The sequence below is a fragment of the Parasteatoda tepidariorum genome, chromosome 7, assembly GCF_043381705.1.
Source record: "Parasteatoda tepidariorum isolate YZ-2023 chromosome 7, CAS_Ptep_4.0, whole genome shotgun sequence".
In the NCBI taxonomy this organism is placed as follows: domain Eukaryota; kingdom Metazoa; phylum Arthropoda; class Arachnida; order Araneae; family Theridiidae; genus Parasteatoda; species Parasteatoda tepidariorum.
In genome coordinates, this window is record NC_092210.1 from 77,313,161 (window position 1) to 77,334,615 (window position 21,455).

The 21,455-nt window shown below is 30.8% G+C and overlaps 1 protein-coding gene across 1 annotated transcript in view; it reads left to right on the forward strand.

Annotated features, from left to right (window-relative positions):
• Positions 1 to 21,455, forward strand: part of LOC107455668 (uncharacterized) — a gene marked incomplete in the record, with an annotated part of 114,444 nt that overhangs the window by 18,487 nt on the left and 74,502 nt on the right. Inside the window, 15 exon segments of the mRNA XM_071183666.1 lie at positions 409 to 486; positions 1,061 to 1,180; positions 2,114 to 2,228; positions 4,130 to 4,184; positions 5,527 to 5,634; positions 5,716 to 5,847; positions 8,854 to 8,974; positions 10,565 to 10,743; positions 12,299 to 12,491; positions 12,575 to 12,619; positions 13,693 to 13,796; positions 14,902 to 15,008; positions 16,607 to 16,761; positions 19,770 to 19,850; positions 19,968 to 20,029. Of these exon segments, the coding sequence (XP_071039767.1) occupies positions 409 to 486; positions 1,061 to 1,180; positions 2,114 to 2,228; positions 4,130 to 4,184; positions 5,527 to 5,634; positions 5,716 to 5,847; positions 8,854 to 8,974; positions 10,565 to 10,743; positions 12,299 to 12,491; positions 12,575 to 12,619; positions 13,693 to 13,796; positions 14,902 to 15,008; positions 16,607 to 16,761; positions 19,770 to 19,850; positions 19,968 to 20,029 (1,655 nt within the window).

Genomic DNA, 21,455 nt, shown 5'->3' on the forward strand with positions numbered 1-21,455 from the left:
TATATATATATCAATCCTACTATCATAGGATACTCCTATTTCTATTTATTCTGAGATGATCCCTCTATAATTGATCATCATTGTTTATTAAATGTATACCAATAACACTCCAGATCAAAAATCATCTAACGATATATCAACAATGACTGATATCCAAGAGTTTTCTAGAAAAATGAATAACTGATAAAGTATTACACAATTTCTAAATAGACCCTTAAATCGTAAAACCAATTTAACTCCTCATTTTGAGTAGTGGCTAAAAATAATTAGAAAATCGTAAACTTTAAAAACCCGATATAAAGGAATAAAATTTTAATTTTCTAACATTAAGTTTACGTAAACTTGAAAGTAAAAGTATTTTTCTTCCTTGTGAAGATTAAAATTGCATTATTATATTGTATCTTATAGATTTCTGTGTTGCAATCTATCTATAGAGATCATTTTCTGTACGCAGTTCATATTGATAAAGAAGAACAATTGAGAGAGGTAAGTTTTAGGCTATGAAAAGAATGTTGTTCTTTTGTTTTTCTATGCAAGTTCAGTTCTACATATCATCTGGGAAATCAGATATTAAATTAACTAATTTATTAAAAAGCATATGATAAACAAAACCAAATTTTTTTATTCGAGCCAAGCTGTTTCCAAGACACTCGAGATGGCAACGTTAGTGAAATAAGTATTCTTACTACTTAGCGGGTAGCTCAAAGATGTCCAGCAATTTTTAAGAAAAATTTATGGAAATTATAAACTTTTTCAAGCTATATTTCTCCGAATCTAGAACTATTCTTTATATCTTAGGTATTTTAATATTTCAATTCTTATTCTTAATCTTTCCTATTTATTTTTTTAATATTTTTTGAATTCAAAAATCATCAAAATGTTGTAAGAACGAAAAATCTAAAAAACGTAAATTCAAAATTTAATCTAAATCCAAGATGGAGTGGGAATAGATTGATATCATGATCTTTTTTTTTAAAAAAAGCACTTGTTTTTTTTTTTATTATTTCTTTTTTCAGATTGCGTTGTTCACTGATTATTTTTATGTTTTTTATTCTCGCAGGAGTTAGAAAGTCAGATAGAAAAATCTTTCCCCACAAGGCACAACATAATTCTTGTTCCCACGGAAAGTTCTTTTTCCACTACTTTTGACTCCTATGAAACTGTTAGAGCCAAAATGGAGGTGAATTACATCTTTCTTGGATATCTATAATTGTCATTTAAATACGCTTTCAGTTAAAGATGGTTCGAAAACCAATATTATGTTCAGAGAAAATTAAAAATTGCAATAATGCTTGCTAGTTTGGTGAAGAAATTTATAAATTTATATTAGGAGAATGAAAATAAGGTGAAAATAAAACATTTTTAAGTTGCAAAATATTCCTTCACTCATCAAGGCATTGATTGATAAATGTATCGAGTTCTAACTTTAGATTTAATTTCATTTTGCTTTAACGCCATTAGCGTTAATGTCGCTCTTTGATGTCACAATTACACATTAAATTAATGGTAATCTGACCACTAAGTTCTAGGAAATTTTGAATATTGAAAAGAATAATACTTTCGTCAGCAAGAAAGCTGGTAAGAAATCTTGTATGGAAAAACAAGCGGTTAATTTTATTTAACGCAGCACTATGAATTATTTCCCAACTTTATCTTACACAGTATGTTCTGAAATATATGCATATATGAATATAGCTGCATATATGTATATAGCTGCATATATGTATATAGCTGCATATATACATGATAAAGAAATTTATTTTTATTGTTGCCAGTTACACCTTCTTCAGTTGTATTTTGCTATATTGCGATAAAATGTATTATTAATTTTCAACCCTCAATCGGCTTTTATTCTTTAACAAGAATTCTTAAAACTCTTATTAGAGGCAGCAGTTACAGGACATCTGGTGTAATAAGTAAATCGAAAGTCCACTGTACTTTAAAAGATAAAATTCGTTTGGGCAATTTTTCAGAGCATGCACGATACTGAAATAGACTTTGTTTACTAGACCAATGACAAAATAAGATTTTCTCTGAGACATTAATAAGCTATCTGTGTTTTAGTTAACGGTATTATCTAGGTTTGTAAAGCTGTATATATTATTTATTCTAGGCATATGAAAATCTTTTGCATCTTGGTATATGGGATTTCGTTGTCACTTTAAACGAAGATGACGTTCTACTCAGAAATATCGATGATTTAGCCATAGCCTTAGCCCCCTATCGAGGTATGTGTGTTATTAATCAAAATACTTGGGGTGGAAAACGAAAAACAGTGACTGTCGAACTTTTTCAGAGGTAGAGCATAGTCATGAAAATGATCTGCCCTACTTTTATGTTTAAGATTTATTAAAAAAAAAATGTTCTCTTTTTTTAAAGTTTGTTATTCCTTTGGAACACGTAGTTTTTAGAATTGTCGCATAATCTTTTCTCTAATCTATAGTTTTTATATGTTATTCTGTTTACATCCGAAGATTTGAGCATCGATTATCAAGCGAAGTATTGGAATCAAACACTGTTTTGTTTTCAATTGTATCAGTTTGAAATTTGAGCACTCTATTTCTTCGGATTATTAATGATTCGGATTATTAATTCGGATCGTTCTTTGACATGAAAATGAGAACTGTATATAACGACTTCACTCACAATTACGTAGTCTCTCAATTGCGCGTAAACTCTCACGGCTGACAACGAGTCAGATTTTGTCATTCACTTAATCATTATCATTCACTTACAGTGAGAGTGAGGCTACATTCACACTCAAACATCTCAACTTCTCTTGGTAGGGGATGTATAACTTTTTACATGGGGATTAGATCATGTGGCAACGAATCCAAAAATGACAGGTTAAGGGTTTAGTTTTTGACGTCAAAAACTAGTTTGTGACCTGTTGAAAAGTGTCAAAACCAGTCGAATCGAAATAAAATAAAAACTGTCGGAAACCTGTGGCAAAAGGACCTTGATTTTGAAGTCAAGCTACATAACTGTTTAAATCATGCACTATACTTGCATTATAACTATGATTCATGTTATATACTATGAAATATTGCCCAAAAGTTTTTAAACTATTTCCTGCTTTTTGTAAATAAATATATTAGTTTGTATAATTTATCAACATCTTTATTTGATATATTTCGATATAACTATTAAATTTAAAGTACAGATAATAAAACAATGAATTGTTATTTGTAATCAATCTAAATATTGATTTTATTTGAACTTAATCTATATGAATTTTTGTCTTATTGATTGAAAACTGTGTAATAAATTTCGAGTACAGTAGGCATTAGGAAGAAGTTAGAATTGAAGTAAAATGAAAATTGATTTAATTCATAATCAACAAGATTATTGTAGAGTTCTTTTTATGCGTAAGATGATTAATTTTGTAGTTTTATTTTCAATGATTAAAGTAATAACAGACTTCAGAAATTATAATTTTACATGATTTTATTTATAATTAATTAATATCTGCAGTAGATTGTGATTTTTTACAGCAACATTTTGGACTTTTAAAAGTAATTGTAAAAACGAAAAAGAAGTTTGATACCAGAATAATTAAAGACCAAATAATTGATTGGTCACTTGTAATTTTATTTGTACTTTTATTTATAATTTCACATTTATAATATCTAATAATTACTTCCAACACCAAAATTTTGAGAATTTGACAATTATCAAAAATTATAGTAAGAAAAGATGTTTTTGACATGATGGTTAAAACCCGATAAAAACGTCAGTTGTCAAAAAACTTGCCAACACCAGCCTGGTTTGATCCTTGTCAGCTGCCAACTAACATTTCACTTCTCCACAATGTGAATATTAACATTACCTTACCCGCTATACAAGTATAAACTACACAATATTTGACAAATGAATTTTTTTTTCAGATATAACGATATACGTAAGAAACTTATATGCAATTCTGTATAATACTGTTAGAAAACAAATATTTCACGCTTTCTTATGTGAAATAACGGAAGTAGTTTTAATTTTAAGTCATGCCATATACATCTGTAAAGAACTTCAATAAATAGGTTGAAAGTTATTGAGTTTCTTTTTATAATAAATCTTTCTGCTGTCCATTGACATGAAACTAAAAACGGTAATATATTGTTTATTTACTTTGCAGGATTGTCTTTTCTACCAGATTTACACGCAGTTGAAAAACAAGCGAGCGTGCCTATGTAAGTTATGGTAATTATAACCACTTGATCATAGCTGAAAATACAGGATTAATCTAAATAATTCATAACAGTTTCATAGAATTATTTGTTTCCAAATATTCGTCCCGCAGTGGATTGATCTTTAAGACACGGTTCCCAGCAGATCACCGAAGTCAAGCATCACTGGCTACGGTTAGTGTGCGGGTGGGTGACCACTTGGATCAGTCTGCGTAGGGACCGAGGGTGTGCGGTATGGATCCTCGTTAAATTGTGCTACCGTGAAGTGCTCGACTTCGCGCGCAGGTCGTCGGGCTACCGAAGCGGGGGTGCCATCCCCTCCACAGAGGATCAAAATTGTGATGGCATGTCTTCGGATCATCCTCCGGGATGTTTCCCAGACCGTCGCCAATAGCCCATTGTGCAGCTCTAGTGCGACGTAAATTAACAACAAAAGCCAAATATACGTCGCACAGGGATGGCTAATGTAAGTAAAAATACAATAACTCATCAAGTTTTAGGTACATGCTAAAATTGTAAATGTTCTAAGCACACACCCTTGGTTACCTGGCCCTCACCAATGGTAAACAGTTCTATCCACATCTTCAATAACAGGTTCTATAAATGTCCATCACAGCAACAATGATACCTTCTTGCAGGGTTGTTAGTATTGGTGATACATACTCGTACATTTTGTAATTCACAAGTTTACACGGGTATACATAATTTGTCTACCACAAATTGACATTGAGAATATTGGCATTGTCCTTCACAAGTTTATGTACCTCCAATGCCAACTACAGTGCAGGAGTACATCATTAGTTAAAACATATGAATGGAGTTTTTGTTTTATTTTGATATGTACCGGTCAACCAAAGACATTGAACATTTGTTGTTTTCATTAGAAACTTGGTGAGGGTATGTATCTTTACATAATCCATTAATTTGTGTTTTGATATAATAGATGCTTTCTAAAATTATAAATGCAAGAGTGGTTGTATATATTTGCAGGAATGCATATTTTATGTTTTAAAAACAAAAACAAAAATATTTTTTAGATTTTATAAATATATATATTTATTACAAATGATACAAATTTTTTTCTTTGCATTTGTTAGACCATTTTACTTTTTTATTAAAATGCTTTTTCTTTTATGAATACTGATAAGCAAGTTTATCTTACAAGCGTTTAGTAAAAATAAATAAAATAAATTCATTATAATTGATTAAGAATAATATTGGAATGAAAATAAGGTAAACAAAAACAGAGAAAGAACAATTTTGGTGTGTTCTTGCATGCCACCAGTAATTTCTTTTTAATACTTTTAGTTGAAATATTTTTACTCAATGCTTTTAACTTTTTCAGTGTTTCATGTGAAGGTCTAATTCACGAATTTCCATCTTTATCAAACGCATTTCGAACGAAAAGTAATCTCATATTTTATAATTCTTCAGATGATGGCATTCTAAGCAGGTAAGTAACTAAATAAGCAGGAACGGACAAAATATATCACACTTATAACTTCAGCACACGTGATAATAATTTTTTTTGTAGAGAGTTTGTGGAATATTTGGTGGATGAAAACAGACATTCAAAAGAAGTCAATGAGCAACAATTTTTTCTGCAAACATTACACTTTTCTTACAACGCCTACATTCCTACTCTTATGATGAATTCTCCCTTCAAGTGAGTAAAAGAATTTTTATTTACAGATCATAGATTTAACATATTGTTCTGTGATCACTTTGCATGTAATTTTAGAATCCTCATCAAGAATGATGTAAGAAAAATATTTTATTGAGGACAATATATCCATGTTTAACTTAGACAGAAACAAGTTATCAAGGCTTGACGTATTCCTACTAGGTATGTCCCTGGCAATTACCTAGTACCCAATCTAACGAGCCAGACTTTCATTACCCTGATCCTACAAAAGAATTTTACTACTCGGTTTCGGGTTTCCACACTCAGTGTTTTGTAAATTCATTCCCAATTTCAAATTTACCCAAATCTTATCCGGACACGTTCGTTGTAAAGAATACCTACATAGATTCAAGCACGTAGAATCTCCACTCTGCAGCTGTGACCAAAATAAAATTCAAAATATTGAACATATTTTATTCTTCTGCTCTGAATTAGACTCTCATCGTAGTGAACGTTTCAAACATATAATCACAAGTGGATTACAATGGTCACCAAACTGTCATACTCTGATCAATACTGACTGTCTACCAATTTTTCAAAAGTTTGTCCATAATATCCCTTTTCTTTCTTTTAGATTTTGCTTGTCTGTTATTATATTTTATATCGGTATTTCATTTTGTATTTTTGATCTAAATTTGTCATTCTCATTCTTCAATGCATGTATTATAACTCTTGTTATGGAGCATGCTAGAAATAAATATTTTAAAAATAAAAAATATAATAAAAAAAAACTCAGTGTTTAGTCTTAAGACCCAGTGCAGGGTAGCTAATTTATAATAAATACTTTTAGCAACACGTTCTTTTTTCTTCTTTTTTTTGGAGATGTTTCCTTTGGGGGTAGTTTGGTCGCAATTATAATGCAAGCTTTTATTTCTCCTAAAATTTCTTACCTGTACTAAAAAAAAGTCAAGAATTATCTTTTTTTAATTGAAAAAAAAAAGCTAAATACGAGAGCGAGTCGTTAAACGCCACTGAGTTGTAAAATTTGCTACCAGTTACCCGAACGTGTCCAATTTTACCGGGTTACACTTATATATGATCAACACAATCATATTTAGATTTAACTTTAAAACTATTCATAAAAATTATTGTACTTTTGCAAATCCATTAATTCCTTTAGTTTCGTAATTATCAAACTGAAATAACTGCTTTAGGCGCAACATATTTAGCTCTCGTGTTAAATTTTAATTTAGTTAACCTTAATAAAGTGGAAAACCTTTAGGACAGTATGTTTGCTAAGAGTGGTTTAGTAGTACCAGCTTAGAAGAAGGACATGCAAATTCAGAAATCTAAGGCTGGGAGCTATTTTAATTAACTTAATATGATAGCTAAACTTAATATGATAGTTAAAATAGGAAATTAACTTGTTATTTATTTAAATTTTAAAGCAAATCGTAATAAATAAAATTCGAAGAATATGATCCTAAAAATACAAATAAGTATATTACATTTATACTAATTCAGTTTTCAGCTAAAGAGTAAGTTCAATAATATGTTTTTATTATTCCTGTTTCAAATTTTGTATGATAAGGATTTTGTTTGATAAGGACAGATGCAAACAAAATATAAATATTTGCATACTAAAGACTAATTAAATATTCTAATGCCGTTCCTAATTTAGAGCTAAATATAATATACTGTTATTAATCTGACAAATGTAATTCTAAGTGCTATATAAATAAATGCAATTCTAATTCTGTTACTAATTTGACAGTTTCCTAGCAAATTAAAGCACATAGCAATAAACGAACTCAAATCGAGTTTTTTTTTTCTTTTTCTTTTTTTTTAAAAAAAAAAAAACGAAACTTGATAATTACATTTTTTGAACGTTGATTTTATCATAAAATCAGGAAGGAAAAAAAATTATTATTATATAACTCAAGAAAAACTCATTTGAGAATATTTTATAACATTTTAAGTATGAATTGATTTACATTTATATTGAAAAGAAGCAAGTAGGAATAAAATACAATTAAGGTAATATTGGAAATTTAGGTAAGGTAAATGAAAAATTAATTAAGTAGTTTTAATTGATTAGTTATTTTTTCTTAAAAAATCACGCTTTTATTTATTTAGATAAATAAATCTCTTTCGAATTATATCTTGTGAAATACTCGTTCGATAAAAAATTATACGATTTTTATACTGTTTGGTATAGGTGTTAATACTCCACCTGATAAAAAATATAAATTTTACCGGGTATCTGGATTTGGCAATGTAACAAATAAAATTTTTGCTGGATACCTGGAACCAGCCGGGGAGAAAATTCATATGTCACCGGGTACCATGAACCGAAAAATTTAAGAACTCAGCGATCTATAATAGATACGTATGACAATGGGAGACATAAAGCAATCAAAATACAGTATATTTGTAGGCAAAAACTTTCGTGCGTTCTAAACAATTGTTCAATAAAAGTTATGCGGAAACATTTCAATTTCTTTTGTGTATTATTTTTCAATTAGACCATTTTTTTATAATTATGAATAACCTCAGCCACGATGGCTCAGGGGATAGAGCGTTTGTCTTCCATTGAAGCGAACCGGGTTTGAATCCCAATCGATACGAATTCCGCACGGCTTGCACCGACCCCAGTGCTGACGTGAAATATCCGCAGTGGTGGACGGATCATGGGTTAGAGTCCCCTAGCAGTCAGGCTAACCGTGTGAGGTTCTCGTGGTCTTCCTCTCCATATAACGCAATGAGAGTTAGCTCCATCAAAAAGCCCTCCACGAAGGCAAATTTCTCCCAATACTTGATCCAGGAGTTCTCTTGTCTTCTGAATTGAGTTCAAAATTACAAGGCTACGGAGTTGAACATCAGTAATCCGTAACATAAAACCATAGTTGTAAACCCATAAAATTGGGGCAGCTGTTCAACGACGGTTATAAAATAAAATGTAAAATTATGAATAACCTATATTGATTGCAATCGTTGAAATGTATTATGAATATTTTATTAATTACCTTACTGGCTTTTTTTTTTCAGAAATACAGTTAATCTTGCTCCTATTCGTATAACTAAAAAAAAGCTGATTAAAAATATTACAAATGATTCTAGTCAAGTTGATGAAGATTCCATTGCATTCGAAGAAGAGAAAATAAAAATGGTAAAAATGTCAAATGATTTTAGTAAATCTTAATGATGATTATATATATACAGTGGTGGCCAGAAGTGTGGACATTTTTTGAAAGTTTCATGTTTTTCAACTTTGTGTGCTTGTAGAATATATTAATTTTCACTTAAATACAAACGTTTATATATCAAATTGAAGGTAATTTATTGGATGGACGTTTTTTTCGTACAAGAATTCTCAAACGTCGCCACAAATTTTCAATAGGATTGAGATCAGGGCTGTTTCCTGGCCATGGTAATATATCTATGCCTTTATTTTGAAACCATGCTTTGCATACTTTTGCTGTGTGGCACGGAGCTGAATCCTGCTGAACAATAAATGGTGCGTTGTTGGGGAAGAGATCCCTAATAGAAGGTATCAACTTTGGTTTCAGGACAGTTTCGATGTATTTTTTGGCATTCAGGATGCCATCAATCACTTAAATTCTGCCCACACCATCTGCAGACATACATTCCCAAATCATGACATTAGTTGTGTTTTTTGTAGTTGCTTCAATGCAATCAGGATGAAGTGCTTCACCTACTCTACGTCTCACGTATTTTCTACCATCACTACCAAAGAGCGATATTTTACTCTCATCGCTCCAGATTACTTGCTTCCATTGATTTTCTGACCATTTAATGTGTTCTTTTGCCCACTTAACTCATTTTTCACGTTGCTTTTGATTTAGATATGGTTTTTACCTTGGAATTCTAGCTTGTAGTCCAAATCCTGATAACCTTCTTCTTATTGTTCTTGAACTTACTGCAATACCCGCTGCATTCATTTCACATCTAATGGCATCTGATGAAATTTTTCTATCTTGAAGGCATAGTCGTTTAATTTTTCTATCGGCAGTAGCACTTGTGCATTTTTTTCGGCCTGATTTGGCATCCTGAATGCCAAAAAATACACCGAAACTGTCCTGAAACCAAAATTGATACCTTCCATCGGGGATCTCTTTCCCAACAACGCACCATTTATTTTTCAGCAGGATTCAGCTCCATGCCACACAGTAAAAGTATGCAAAGTATGGTTTCAAAATAAAGACATAGATATATTACCCTTCAATGGAGCTGTGAGAACCATATTATTCCTTCTACCTATTTAATGGAGCATAATTACTGATGCTTCCCTTTTTGTACGTGACTTAAAAGCTCATCGGGACTTATTTGCAAGATTTTCTCGAATTTCTATTCACAATTTCTCTTGCAAGATTTTCTATAATTTCGTTTTGTGTCACTTGGATGATTTTTCTCTTGCCAATAATGGTTTAATAAATATTGACGCTCTTTTCCCCTGCCTGAGACCGGTTTTTTATATATATATATATATATGGAGGAATATATATATATGGCTGTTTAACAAATCAAAAGTGTTATCTATGTTCGAAAATACATAAAATATCGAAGAAATAAAATCAGATTCACAACATGAAAAACATTACAATTAATAAAAAATAATAATAAAAGAAGTACAGGTAAAATTTTCAACAAAATTTACCAACTAAAAACCCACTGAAATATATATGTATAACCTCCTTCTTAAACAAAATATATATATATATGTTTTATTTTTTTGCAGGAAAAAGAATATTTCTTCGAAAAAGATGCGACTTTGATCAACAAATTATCACATCGATACTTTTTTGGTCAAAAATTCAGCAGTAGTTTGAAAGATGACGCACAAAAATTTGCTATTCAATTGGCAAGTGGAGAATATTATCAACATTTAGAGAAATTATTACCTATGCCTGTCATTAGGTAATTTATTACTTTTTCTGTCTTTAATGTTACCACCATAATGATTACAGGCGCATAAACTAGAAAAAAATTAAAACATTCTTACAAATTTTCAAAAATGACCGATGATATAAAAAAATAATAGAATGAAAACGAATGTAGATGTAGTAATATGGTTTGTTATGTTCTTATTAAGAAACTACTTTAATTTCTTCCCAGTTAGTTTCGAATGGTTTCAAAATTTGTCAACAGATGGCACTTGTTAGACAAACTATAGAGCAAAAACAAGCAAAATTATCAAGCTAAACAAAAACAACAAACCATAAAGCAAAACAGGAACAAAATTACAGTTGCCGGTGAAGTGGTCGGACATGCAGAAAAACATTGATTTTTTACTATACCCAACTAGCATATTGCCATCTATTATCGATCTTAGTAACCAATTTTGTAATGAAAAATCCTAAGCAGAGCGCAGCAAATCATGTTTTTCCTTCTCCTTCTATCTTTACTTAATTTATTTTTCAAATCGTCTGTAATTTTTTAAACATCCGGCATAACAGTTATTTTTATTTAAAGCCAAAACTTATGATAATAATCAAATTTGAGCAAAATGGCGAAAATCTGTAAATTTTTTGACCAATTTATTCTACATACTATTTATCCTATATGCGTGATCTAAAAATAAACTGTTTAAGTAATCTTCTTATTTCAAAGAAATTGTCTCAATGTTCCTAATTTTCTGTTGTCCGTGGTGACATTAATTTCTAATACAACAAGTTCTAATTTTCAACCTAATGCACTGAAAAACTTTTTCCTATCAAAAGCGTAAATATTTTTAAAACTAAATATCTTCTCTCACTTTTTTAAAAAATATTTACGCAAAGCAATCTATTTAAGGAGATTTCGCAGTTTTACGTATCATTCCGTACGAACCCTATGTAAGATTTTAAGAGGCGCACCTGAAGTGCACTTGGGTCAGTGACAGACATGTGCTGTTGTGCTCTGGACCCTTCCGTCTTTAGCAAGACTTTGCATTCACGTTAAATACTCGAACGAGTACACTTATATGCAAGTGGTGGTGCACTTTTCTATTTATTATTATATTTCCTATTTATTTTAACTTTGTACAATATATTTCCTCTTTATTATATATTTCCTATTTATTGTAACTCTGGATAGTTCTGTAACACAGTTTTGTTCATATCCAAAACAGAGACGGCGGCGCTTACGATTGTCTATTAGAGAGAGATTATTATGCCCCTGTTTTGGTAATTGCATGAGTAAATACTGTTATCAAATATTGAAAATTTAAATGTATGTAAACAGAGCTCTTTCTTAACAAAAAAGTTTCAGAATTAAGGTTCGAAAGAACCAGATCTGATATGAAGNCTGCCGTGTTTAACATTTAAAAGCTTTTAATTTGTTTTGAAAGCATATTTGTGAAAAATTGATAACGAAATAAAACGGAACTATATGTTGTCGCGGATGATTACTTATATCTTATACCACAATGGTCCTTTTTGCAACTTGCCATGGAGTATAAATACATTTAATTGTATATAAAACTTCTTTTCAGATCCTTACTGGAGGAAACCTTGAAAATTATTTCGCAAGAATTGAAAATAAATAGTGACATATCAATAGAAAGCGTGATGAATATCCAAATCGTTCCTTCTCTGGTTCCTCAACAAGAATTGTGTCAATCTAAGTTGATATCCGCACATTCAAACCTAAATATTGATTATACTTATTGGATTGACTTCTTAACTGTGAGATATTTAAATTCATTTCAATAACGTTTTATGGATTTAAAAATTTATTTGATAATTGATTTTTTTCTCTCTTTCTTTAGTATTTTAGAACAGATGGAAAACAACAGAAAACTCGAATTATGCTCGTAAGTTGACTTTGCAATTAGATATATTCATTAAAACAAGGTAATCTTGCGGTAAAATAGTTCAGTCACTATTTTCAAAAAGATGATTGGGGGGAGGAAGATGGGCATAGTTAAAAAATGTTCTTAAAATATAATTAAAAATATAAAAAAACGCAAGTGAACATGTCAAATAATAAGTCTATATTACCAATTTTTAAACTGAACTATATTATTAATTTTTTATTATTTATATTTAAACTGCATGTGAACTATATAATTTGTTTTTAAACTACATATGAACTATATTACTTGATTTTGAACTATATTATTAATTTTTTACCAGTTGACTATTTATGCTAAGACTCCTTTACCAGACTTTTGCTATACAAATCGAGGAATGTAGGAAAAAATAAGTTAACACAGTCGTAATCATTTTTTATCTGCGCATTTGTGAAACCTATGAGTTATATTGTTAATTCTTGCAAAATTAATTGAATTGGATCAGCGGCTATTTTATGGTCTCTAATTTATTTAGAATGCCAATTTATTATACGAACATTTTGATTTTAATATTTGAAAAAGTCAAATGATTTTATAAATAAGTGCGGAAATTTAGATTTAAAAACTTATTATGGTAATCTGGATGTTTAAAACTTATTTTTCTTCTGCCAAATCATTAAGTATGACGATTTTCAATAGAATTTTTATTATAAATAGCTTCCTATTGTACCTATATATTCTAAACTGATGCTTCTAAGCTAATTGAAATGCAACATTCAGAACATTCTTCTGAGCTTATCTTAAGTCCGGTTAACCCTCAAGCTATGCTAACATACCATTAAGATTATCTTACTCTATATCTGGAGTAAATTGGTATCAATAAAGTAACTTTCTAAAAAATCTTTACCAGTTATGAAGAGCTTCAAGACATGGAATTTTGTCCTCACTTTATTGTAAAGCTGGACTGCTATCCTCTGTAACGATCCCCTTGTCATCAAAAACTAAATACTATTCTCATCCTTCTCCAGTTATCTCTATTATTAGTACTCATAGTAAATTAATAAGATTTTTTAATACTATTATAATCTTTGCAGGAACCATCAATGAACTCTAGACTCTGCTTTAAGAGTGAAAATTTACGAATGATTTCTTTGTCATCTTGGAATATTGAACAAAATCAAGATTCTTCTTCTAACTGGTAAAATTCATAACTTCTTTTAGCAGGTCATTTTTGCTGTTAATGAAATAAATTATCATTTTAAGTTTTAGGCTAAAAAGAAATATTACTGATGTGTAGATTAAGTTTTTGAAAAATAAATATTAAATGTACTAGGGATCAGCAATTAAAGTTGGCATTGTGATTGAACTGTTAATTTTCATCAAATCGTGCTGTAAAGTTTTCGATTCGGATTGCTTACATTTGACAACTTTAATTAGACGCAACCTTCATTTTTCTTATAAATACCCTTAATGATCTTCATTTTTCTTATAAATACCCTTAATACACTCAAACCAAGAATACAAGCAATCAAACATTATACTACTCCTAAAACATATAGGGTAAGATTGGGTAACAAGGAACCTAATTGAGGGAGAAATATAATTCAGACTAAATATATTTCAGAAGCGAGAAGATAGTATAAAAAAAAAAAAAACAGTTTAATTATAACTAATTTGAAATTTTATAATTTGCCATGTAAAATTACATTATTTAAAATGATACAAAAAATTGTATACCTTATAATTCAAGTTTTTCGTCTATTATTAAATAAAATAATAAAAAATAATAAATATTTACTCAAAGTTATTGTGTGTATAGAATTATCTTTAGATAAACAAATTTTATAATTGTGTGCAAAAAATTGTTAATTCACTTAAAAAGTTCTCGAGAAACATGCGTAAAAAGTAAAATTAACATTAAAAGATCCAAACTTCGAACTGCTCTCCTGACCTAACGATTGGCACCATTTTTCCCAAATCGCGAAAAACCCTCTATGGTTTTTGGGTTAAAAATCCGAATCCGTCGAAAAGAAATTGAGGTAACTCCTTTGAACTTATAAGATTGAGTTCTAGAACGTAAGGATTCGATCATTATATCAAAAGTTAGTCAGGGTGGTCCGTTTTTAATTTTGTGCACTATACACTGAGCAAAATAATAATAATAATAAAAATTAACACCTGGAATAAATTTTGATTTAATGATCGGATTTCTATATACTACATACTTATCCGATCACTGGAATATAAATTATTCAAAGTGACGTCTTTTGTTTCTTCTTCTGTATCTACTTGCTTTTCTTTAGGGCAAGTTTGCAAGAAAATATTCCGGTACCATATTTTTCGTCTAATATCAGAGGGATTGTTATAAATTTCCTTGTAGCAGATGAGGTGCAATCCTTTATCGAAAAAGGTATGAGAATTTTCTTGTTCTTATACTGACTTGCTTTGAATATGGGGTTCTGGCAATTTAATAAACGCTGTTTCACATAGAATGTCAGTATTTATTTTTAAAAAATAAGTACCAGTGGTGTTATGAGAAATTTTTTTTATTTGCCTTTAGTGAACTCTATCTCATTTTTTTACAATGCTTTAATTATTTCGCTTTCGTGTCTGTGAGGATTAAATCTTGCAATCAAATTTCACTTTGCAGCTAGCTAGAGCACTAAAATATCTTCTAGAGTTCTGTGCTTCTTAACAACGCATATTTCTATCTTTTTCAGACCGTTTCTAGTATAATTTATATTGCCATGTTATCGATAATATAAATTTATTGATAGTCAATATTTTGGCATTGTTTCAATAAACTTTTGCTGTAATTTTGCCGATCTATATAGCTTTGATTTTCTACTGAGAGAGAAAATAATGAATATATATTTAAACACCATAAATCAATGCTTTAATCCCAGAACCAAGTCAAAAAATTATTTCCTTTATTTAACTGATAAAGAAGCTTAGAAAGCTTTTACTAGAAGTTTAAAATTGACCACAATAAGCCAAATCGATGGTACTTTAATGTTCATTAAATGTTGATATAAATGAAAATTTGTCAAACATCTATAGCAACTTATCTACTACTAGGTTACGCGATTTCCTCTATCTCTACACTTTCATGTTATCATGGTTACGGCGAATCTTCCGTTTTATCTACTGCAGTAAGTTTCAAAAGAAATTGGAATATGATTACAAAAGGGAAAAACAAGATTTTCCGTATCCATGGAAACGGAGAACGAGAAAGCATGGTGAAAAAATCGTGTGACTGGCTATAGTAACCCTAATTAATGAACATTTTAATGCTTGTTAAAATTTTATGTGGATATAAATTTGTCAAAAATCAATAGCAAGGCATCTACTGCAATACACTACTCTTTGCATAATTTTTCTCAAAGATACACGACTTCCACACTTTCTCTCTCTCTCTCTCTCTCTCTCTCTCTCTCTCTCTCTCTCTCTCTCTGTTATCATGGTTGCTGAAAATCTTGTTTTTTCCCCACGGTATTACATTTCAGTAAGAATTGGAATATACTTATGTGGGGGAAAAAAGCTAGATTCGCCGAAAACATGGTTTGATTTGATTTCTTCATTTACGTCGCACCTGCACAATGGTCTACTGGCGACGGTCTGGGAAACATCCCCGAGGATGATCTGAAGACATGTCATCACAATTTTGATCCTCCGCAGAGGGGATGGCACCCTCGCTTCGGTAGCCCGACGACCTGCACGCGAAGTCGAGCACTTTACGGTAGAACAGTTAAACGAGGTCCCTACGCAGACTGATCCAAGTGGTCACCCACCCGCGCACTGGCCGCAGCCAGTGATGCTTGACTTCGGTGATCTACTTGGAACCGTGTCTTAACGATCAGTCCACTGCGGGACTCCGAAAACAGGGAAACGAAAGAGGGGAAGAGTAGAGAGTGGACTAATCATGTAACCTTCATTTGCATATTCTATTTATAAAGAGCATAAGTGTGATAAATAAAATAATTAATTCGATGATTTTTTTTATTCTAGGTAATGTAGTTCACTTAAAAGGCAAAAGTGGTCCAATTGAAGTAAAAATTTCTTTACAATCACCGACTAAATCTACAAGATGTTTTGAATCCACAGAAATCATTTTGGCTGAGAAATACGGTGCATATTCATACAGAGATGAAGCAAGCAATAAGGTAATTGTTTACATTTTGAAAATCTTAGCATGGTTCTTAAAGGTCCCGCAGTGGACTGTTCGTTAAGACAGATCACCGAAGTCAAGGGCGAGGGGTGTTGCTTAGTGGGCAACGGAGTTCCTGTGCACTGTGGCACGTCAATAGCCCATTGTGCAGCTCTAATGCGATGTAAATGAACTACAACTACAACAGCATGGTTCTTATGAGGAATTTTTCATTGTTGAAATCAATCTTGTCAGATTAAATCATTGGATACTTGTTAGTATTAAATCATCAAATACGTTTATCGTGAATTCTTCGTGAATTTAGAGTCAAAAATCATTCAAAATCTATTATTTAATTATAGGTTTAAAACTTGCGTTAGAATGGAAAAGATGGATTGAGATGGGAGATTTTTTAGCTATGAATAGCATACATCGTCACTAAGTCAACCAATAATAAGACGGCAATTGATTATGAAAATGATTGTTGATATAGCAATAAAAGAAGTTTCATATAAAAGTATATGACGTAATATTAAAAAAACATATGAATTTCNGGAACCGTGTCTTAACGATCAGTCCACTGCGGGACTCCGAAAACAGGGAAACGAAAGAGGGGAAGAGTAGAGAGTGGACTAATCATGTAACCTTGAGGTGCACATTCCATTTATAAAGAGCATAAGTATGATAAGTAAAATAATTAATTCGATGATTTTTTTTACTCCAGGTAATGTAATTCACTTAAAAGGCAAAAGTGGTCCGATTGAACTAAAAATTTCTTTACAATCACCGACTAAAGCTACAAGATGTTTTGAATCCACAGAAATAATTTTGGCTGAGAAATATGGTGCGTATTCATACAGAGACGAAGCAAGCAATAAGGTAATTGTTTACATTTTGAAAATCTTAGCATGGTTTTTAAGGAGCATTTTTTATTGTTGAAATCAATCATGTCAGATTAAATCATTGGATACTTGTTAATATTAAATCATCAAATACGTTTACCGTGAATTCTTCAGCCTACTTTAAGAGCTAAAAATCATTCAAAATCTGTTATTTAATTATAGGTTTAAAACTCACTTTAGAATGGAAAAGGTGGATTGAGACGAGATATTTTTTGGCTATGAATCGCATAGATCGTCACTATGTCAACCATTAATACGACGGCAGTTGATTATGAAAATGATTGTTGATATACCGACAGAAGAAGTTTCATATAAAAGTACTTCTTAATATATGAATTGACGTAATATATGAATTTCTAAATCGATTTTTTTTTAAATTTAGTATAATTTTTTCTTTTTGAAGTAATTTTTTTTTTGAGTAAGCATTGAAAATCAACGCGAGTAATGACATTGTAACTTTTAATTACTAGCCGTATGGAACGGGCATTGTAGCTTTTAATTGCTAACTACCATTTACCTAGCAAATGTAAAAATAAAATATTAGTTTCCGGATGATCCGCTATATTAGTGATCACCTAGTCCACTTTTTTAGAAGAGTAAAACTTCAAGTAGTATCTCGATATTTAAAACCTAGAAAAAAATAATTAAAAAAAAATTTTAAAAAATACGTGTTTCAGTAAAATATTTATTTATAAAAAAAGCTCCGTGGCTTAATACAACCTATTCTAACATTAACAAAATTACGTTAATGAACCTAATGGCATTGAAAGTCCCCGTTCGGACGATTTACTTTTGAGTCATGGTGGCTCGGAGAATAGAGCTCTCGCCACCTAATGGGGTAACTCGAGCTCGATACAATGGTTGCTCGATACGAATCCCGCACCCGGCTCGCACTGTCTACAGTGCTGACGTAAAATATCCTCAGTGGTAGACGGATCATGGATTAGAGTTCCGTTATTGCCTGGCTAACTTTGGGATGTTTTCGTAGTTTTCTTCTCCGTGTAACGCAAATGCAGATCCGTTCCATCGTAAAGTCCTAAACCAAGGCAAATTTCTCTCAATGCTTGATCCAGTCTTCTGGATTGGGTTCAAAGTTGAACGATAGTAGCTGTGATCTCAAAATTGGAACGATTGTTATAAAAAATATCAAAAAAATAGCACTTTAGAAGCAGGGCTAAAGAGAATACAAGGGCTCGTTCATTCCGCTCTTAGAGCTACAATCACCGACTAAAGCTACAAGATGTTTCGAATCAACAGAAATCATTTTGGCTGAAAAATACGGTGCATATTCATACAGAGATGAAGCAAGCAATAAGGTAATTGTTTACATTTTGAAAATCTTAGCATGGTTTTTAAAGAGCATTTTTTATTGTTGAAATCAATCTTGTCAGATTAAATCATTGGATACTTGTTAGTATTAAATCATCAAATACGTTTATCGTGAATTCTTCGTGAATTTAGAGTCAAAAATCATTCAAAATCTATTATTTAATTATAGGTTTAAAACTTGCGTTAGAATGGAAAAGATGGATTGAGATGGGAGATTTTTTAGCTATGAATAGCATACATCGTCACTAAGTCAACCAATAATAAGACGGCAATTGATTATGAAAATGATTGTTGATATAGCAATAAAAGAAGTTTCATATAAAAGTATATGACGTAATATTAAAAAAACATATGAATTTCTAAATCGATTTCTTTTTAAATTTAGTATTTATCTTTTTGAAGTAATTTCTTTTTTAAGTAGACATTGAAAATCAACGCGAGTAATGACATTGTAGCTTTTAATTATTAGCCGTAAGGAGCGGGCATGTAGCTTTTAATTACTAGCCTTAGAGAGCAATCATTTACCTAGCAAATGCAAAAATAAAATATCAGTTTCCGGCTGATCCACTATATTAGTGATCAGCTGGTCCACTTTTTTTAGAAGAGTAAAACTTCAAATAATATCTCGATATTTGAAATCGAAAAAAAAAAACTTTTTCTTTTGAAAAAATACGTGTTGCAGTAAAATATGTATTTATGAAAAAGGCTTTATGGTTTAATGCAACCTATTCTAACATTGACAAAATAATTACGTTAATTAGCCTACTAATCATTTTTTCTTTTTGTATTTAAGGATCTTTTGGTAAAACTGCATTCCATCTTCATTGCTTGCGACAACATGGAAACAGGATTTTGGATAGCCAAAATAAGTCAAGTATAAAAAAAAGTTTTGTTTAAAAAAAATTACTCATAACCTTTTTCTGTTTTTTTTTTCTTCTTTTTTTTGTAGACCGATAAAAATATTTTATTCTAATAAATAGTGTTTTTTTAGACTCATCCACGAATTTCAAGAGAATATGTTTTGCAATTCTATGTACTGGATTTGTCCGATCACGCTAATGTGGGTAAGAATTATTTACAACGTTAATAGTTTACTTTCTTTTTCTTACCTCCTTCTTAGATATGAATTTAAATTTTTCGGCAAAATTTTTATTAAGGGAAATTTTTATGTATATATATATATATATACACAAATAAGCTGCTTTTGGATGATTGACCGAGTATAGACAATGGCAATTTTTTTTTTAAATGCATAAATTTTGAAATTTCTCAGCGTATTCCTCGGCTCACGTTGGATATGACGAAATAATTCGTCACATAAACTAAACTAAACTCGCAAACTGGCGCGACAGTCCATAGAGGGCCAAGGCCTCCTGTGCCCATCTCAATTTTCTTGACCTTGGTCTCTGGGGTGCAGGAGCAGATGTTCCAGTTAGGTGGTCAGCCGAACTCGGAACCCCCAGTGTTTAATTCCCAAGCATGCTTGGTACTCATTTACTGACCCACTGAAGGGATGAAAGGCTGAGTCAACCTTGCCCGGCCCGAATATCGAACCAGGGACCTGTGGCACGACAGCGCGAAGCGCTACCGCTCAGCCACCTGGGGTCAATTCGTCATATATGAATTACTATTGCAATGGACATTACGACATTGTCATGGAAATCAATTGAGGTTGTGATGATACTACTAACTTTACAACTACAATAGTCTTATATAATTTCTAAAACTCATTAAATAATGTGGATACTAATTATTGAGATATAAAAACTAGTATTAGAGTGTTAACTTTCGATATCTACTCCGTGACATCAGAGGGCAAAGGGTTCAACAATTTAAGTCAATAACAAAAGTATTTATAGATTTACTTTAAAGTGTCGAAGTTAATTTCTTTGCTATAAATTTTATGTACTAAAATATTTTTTTTTAAATTAATATTTGTATTATTGTGAATATAAATACTGAAATTAGTATTAATTGATATGAAGAAGAGCACTTTCTTAAATTTGTAATAAGCTATTTGTCTTAAAATTAGCAAAAGTTAGTTAATAATTTTGGAAGTTCATTTTCATTTTCATAAATATTTATTTTATAAGAACAAAAAATTCCCGAAATTTTCATTTCCATTTCTCTGAGTTTTGATTAAAGTAAAAATAAAAAATTGTTTAGATGTTTCATAATTGTATAATTTTATACCTCTTTATATTATAGATGCACTGTCAAAAGACATTGGTTCTCTTTGGAGTTTGAAACATTTTGCATTTATTACAAAAAGCGACTCGTATAACTTTTACTCCGATGAAGTCAGACAAAGTTCCAATTTTATTCGTCAGAGGGGTTCAACGAAAAAGAAAACTATTTCCAGACAGGTATGAGCAAAAAACTTCATTTACATCAATTTTTGGTTTTAAAAAAATTTATAAGAAAAAGTTATGCTGAAAAATTTCCCTAATTATTGTTGATCTACCATCGTCTCTTGAAT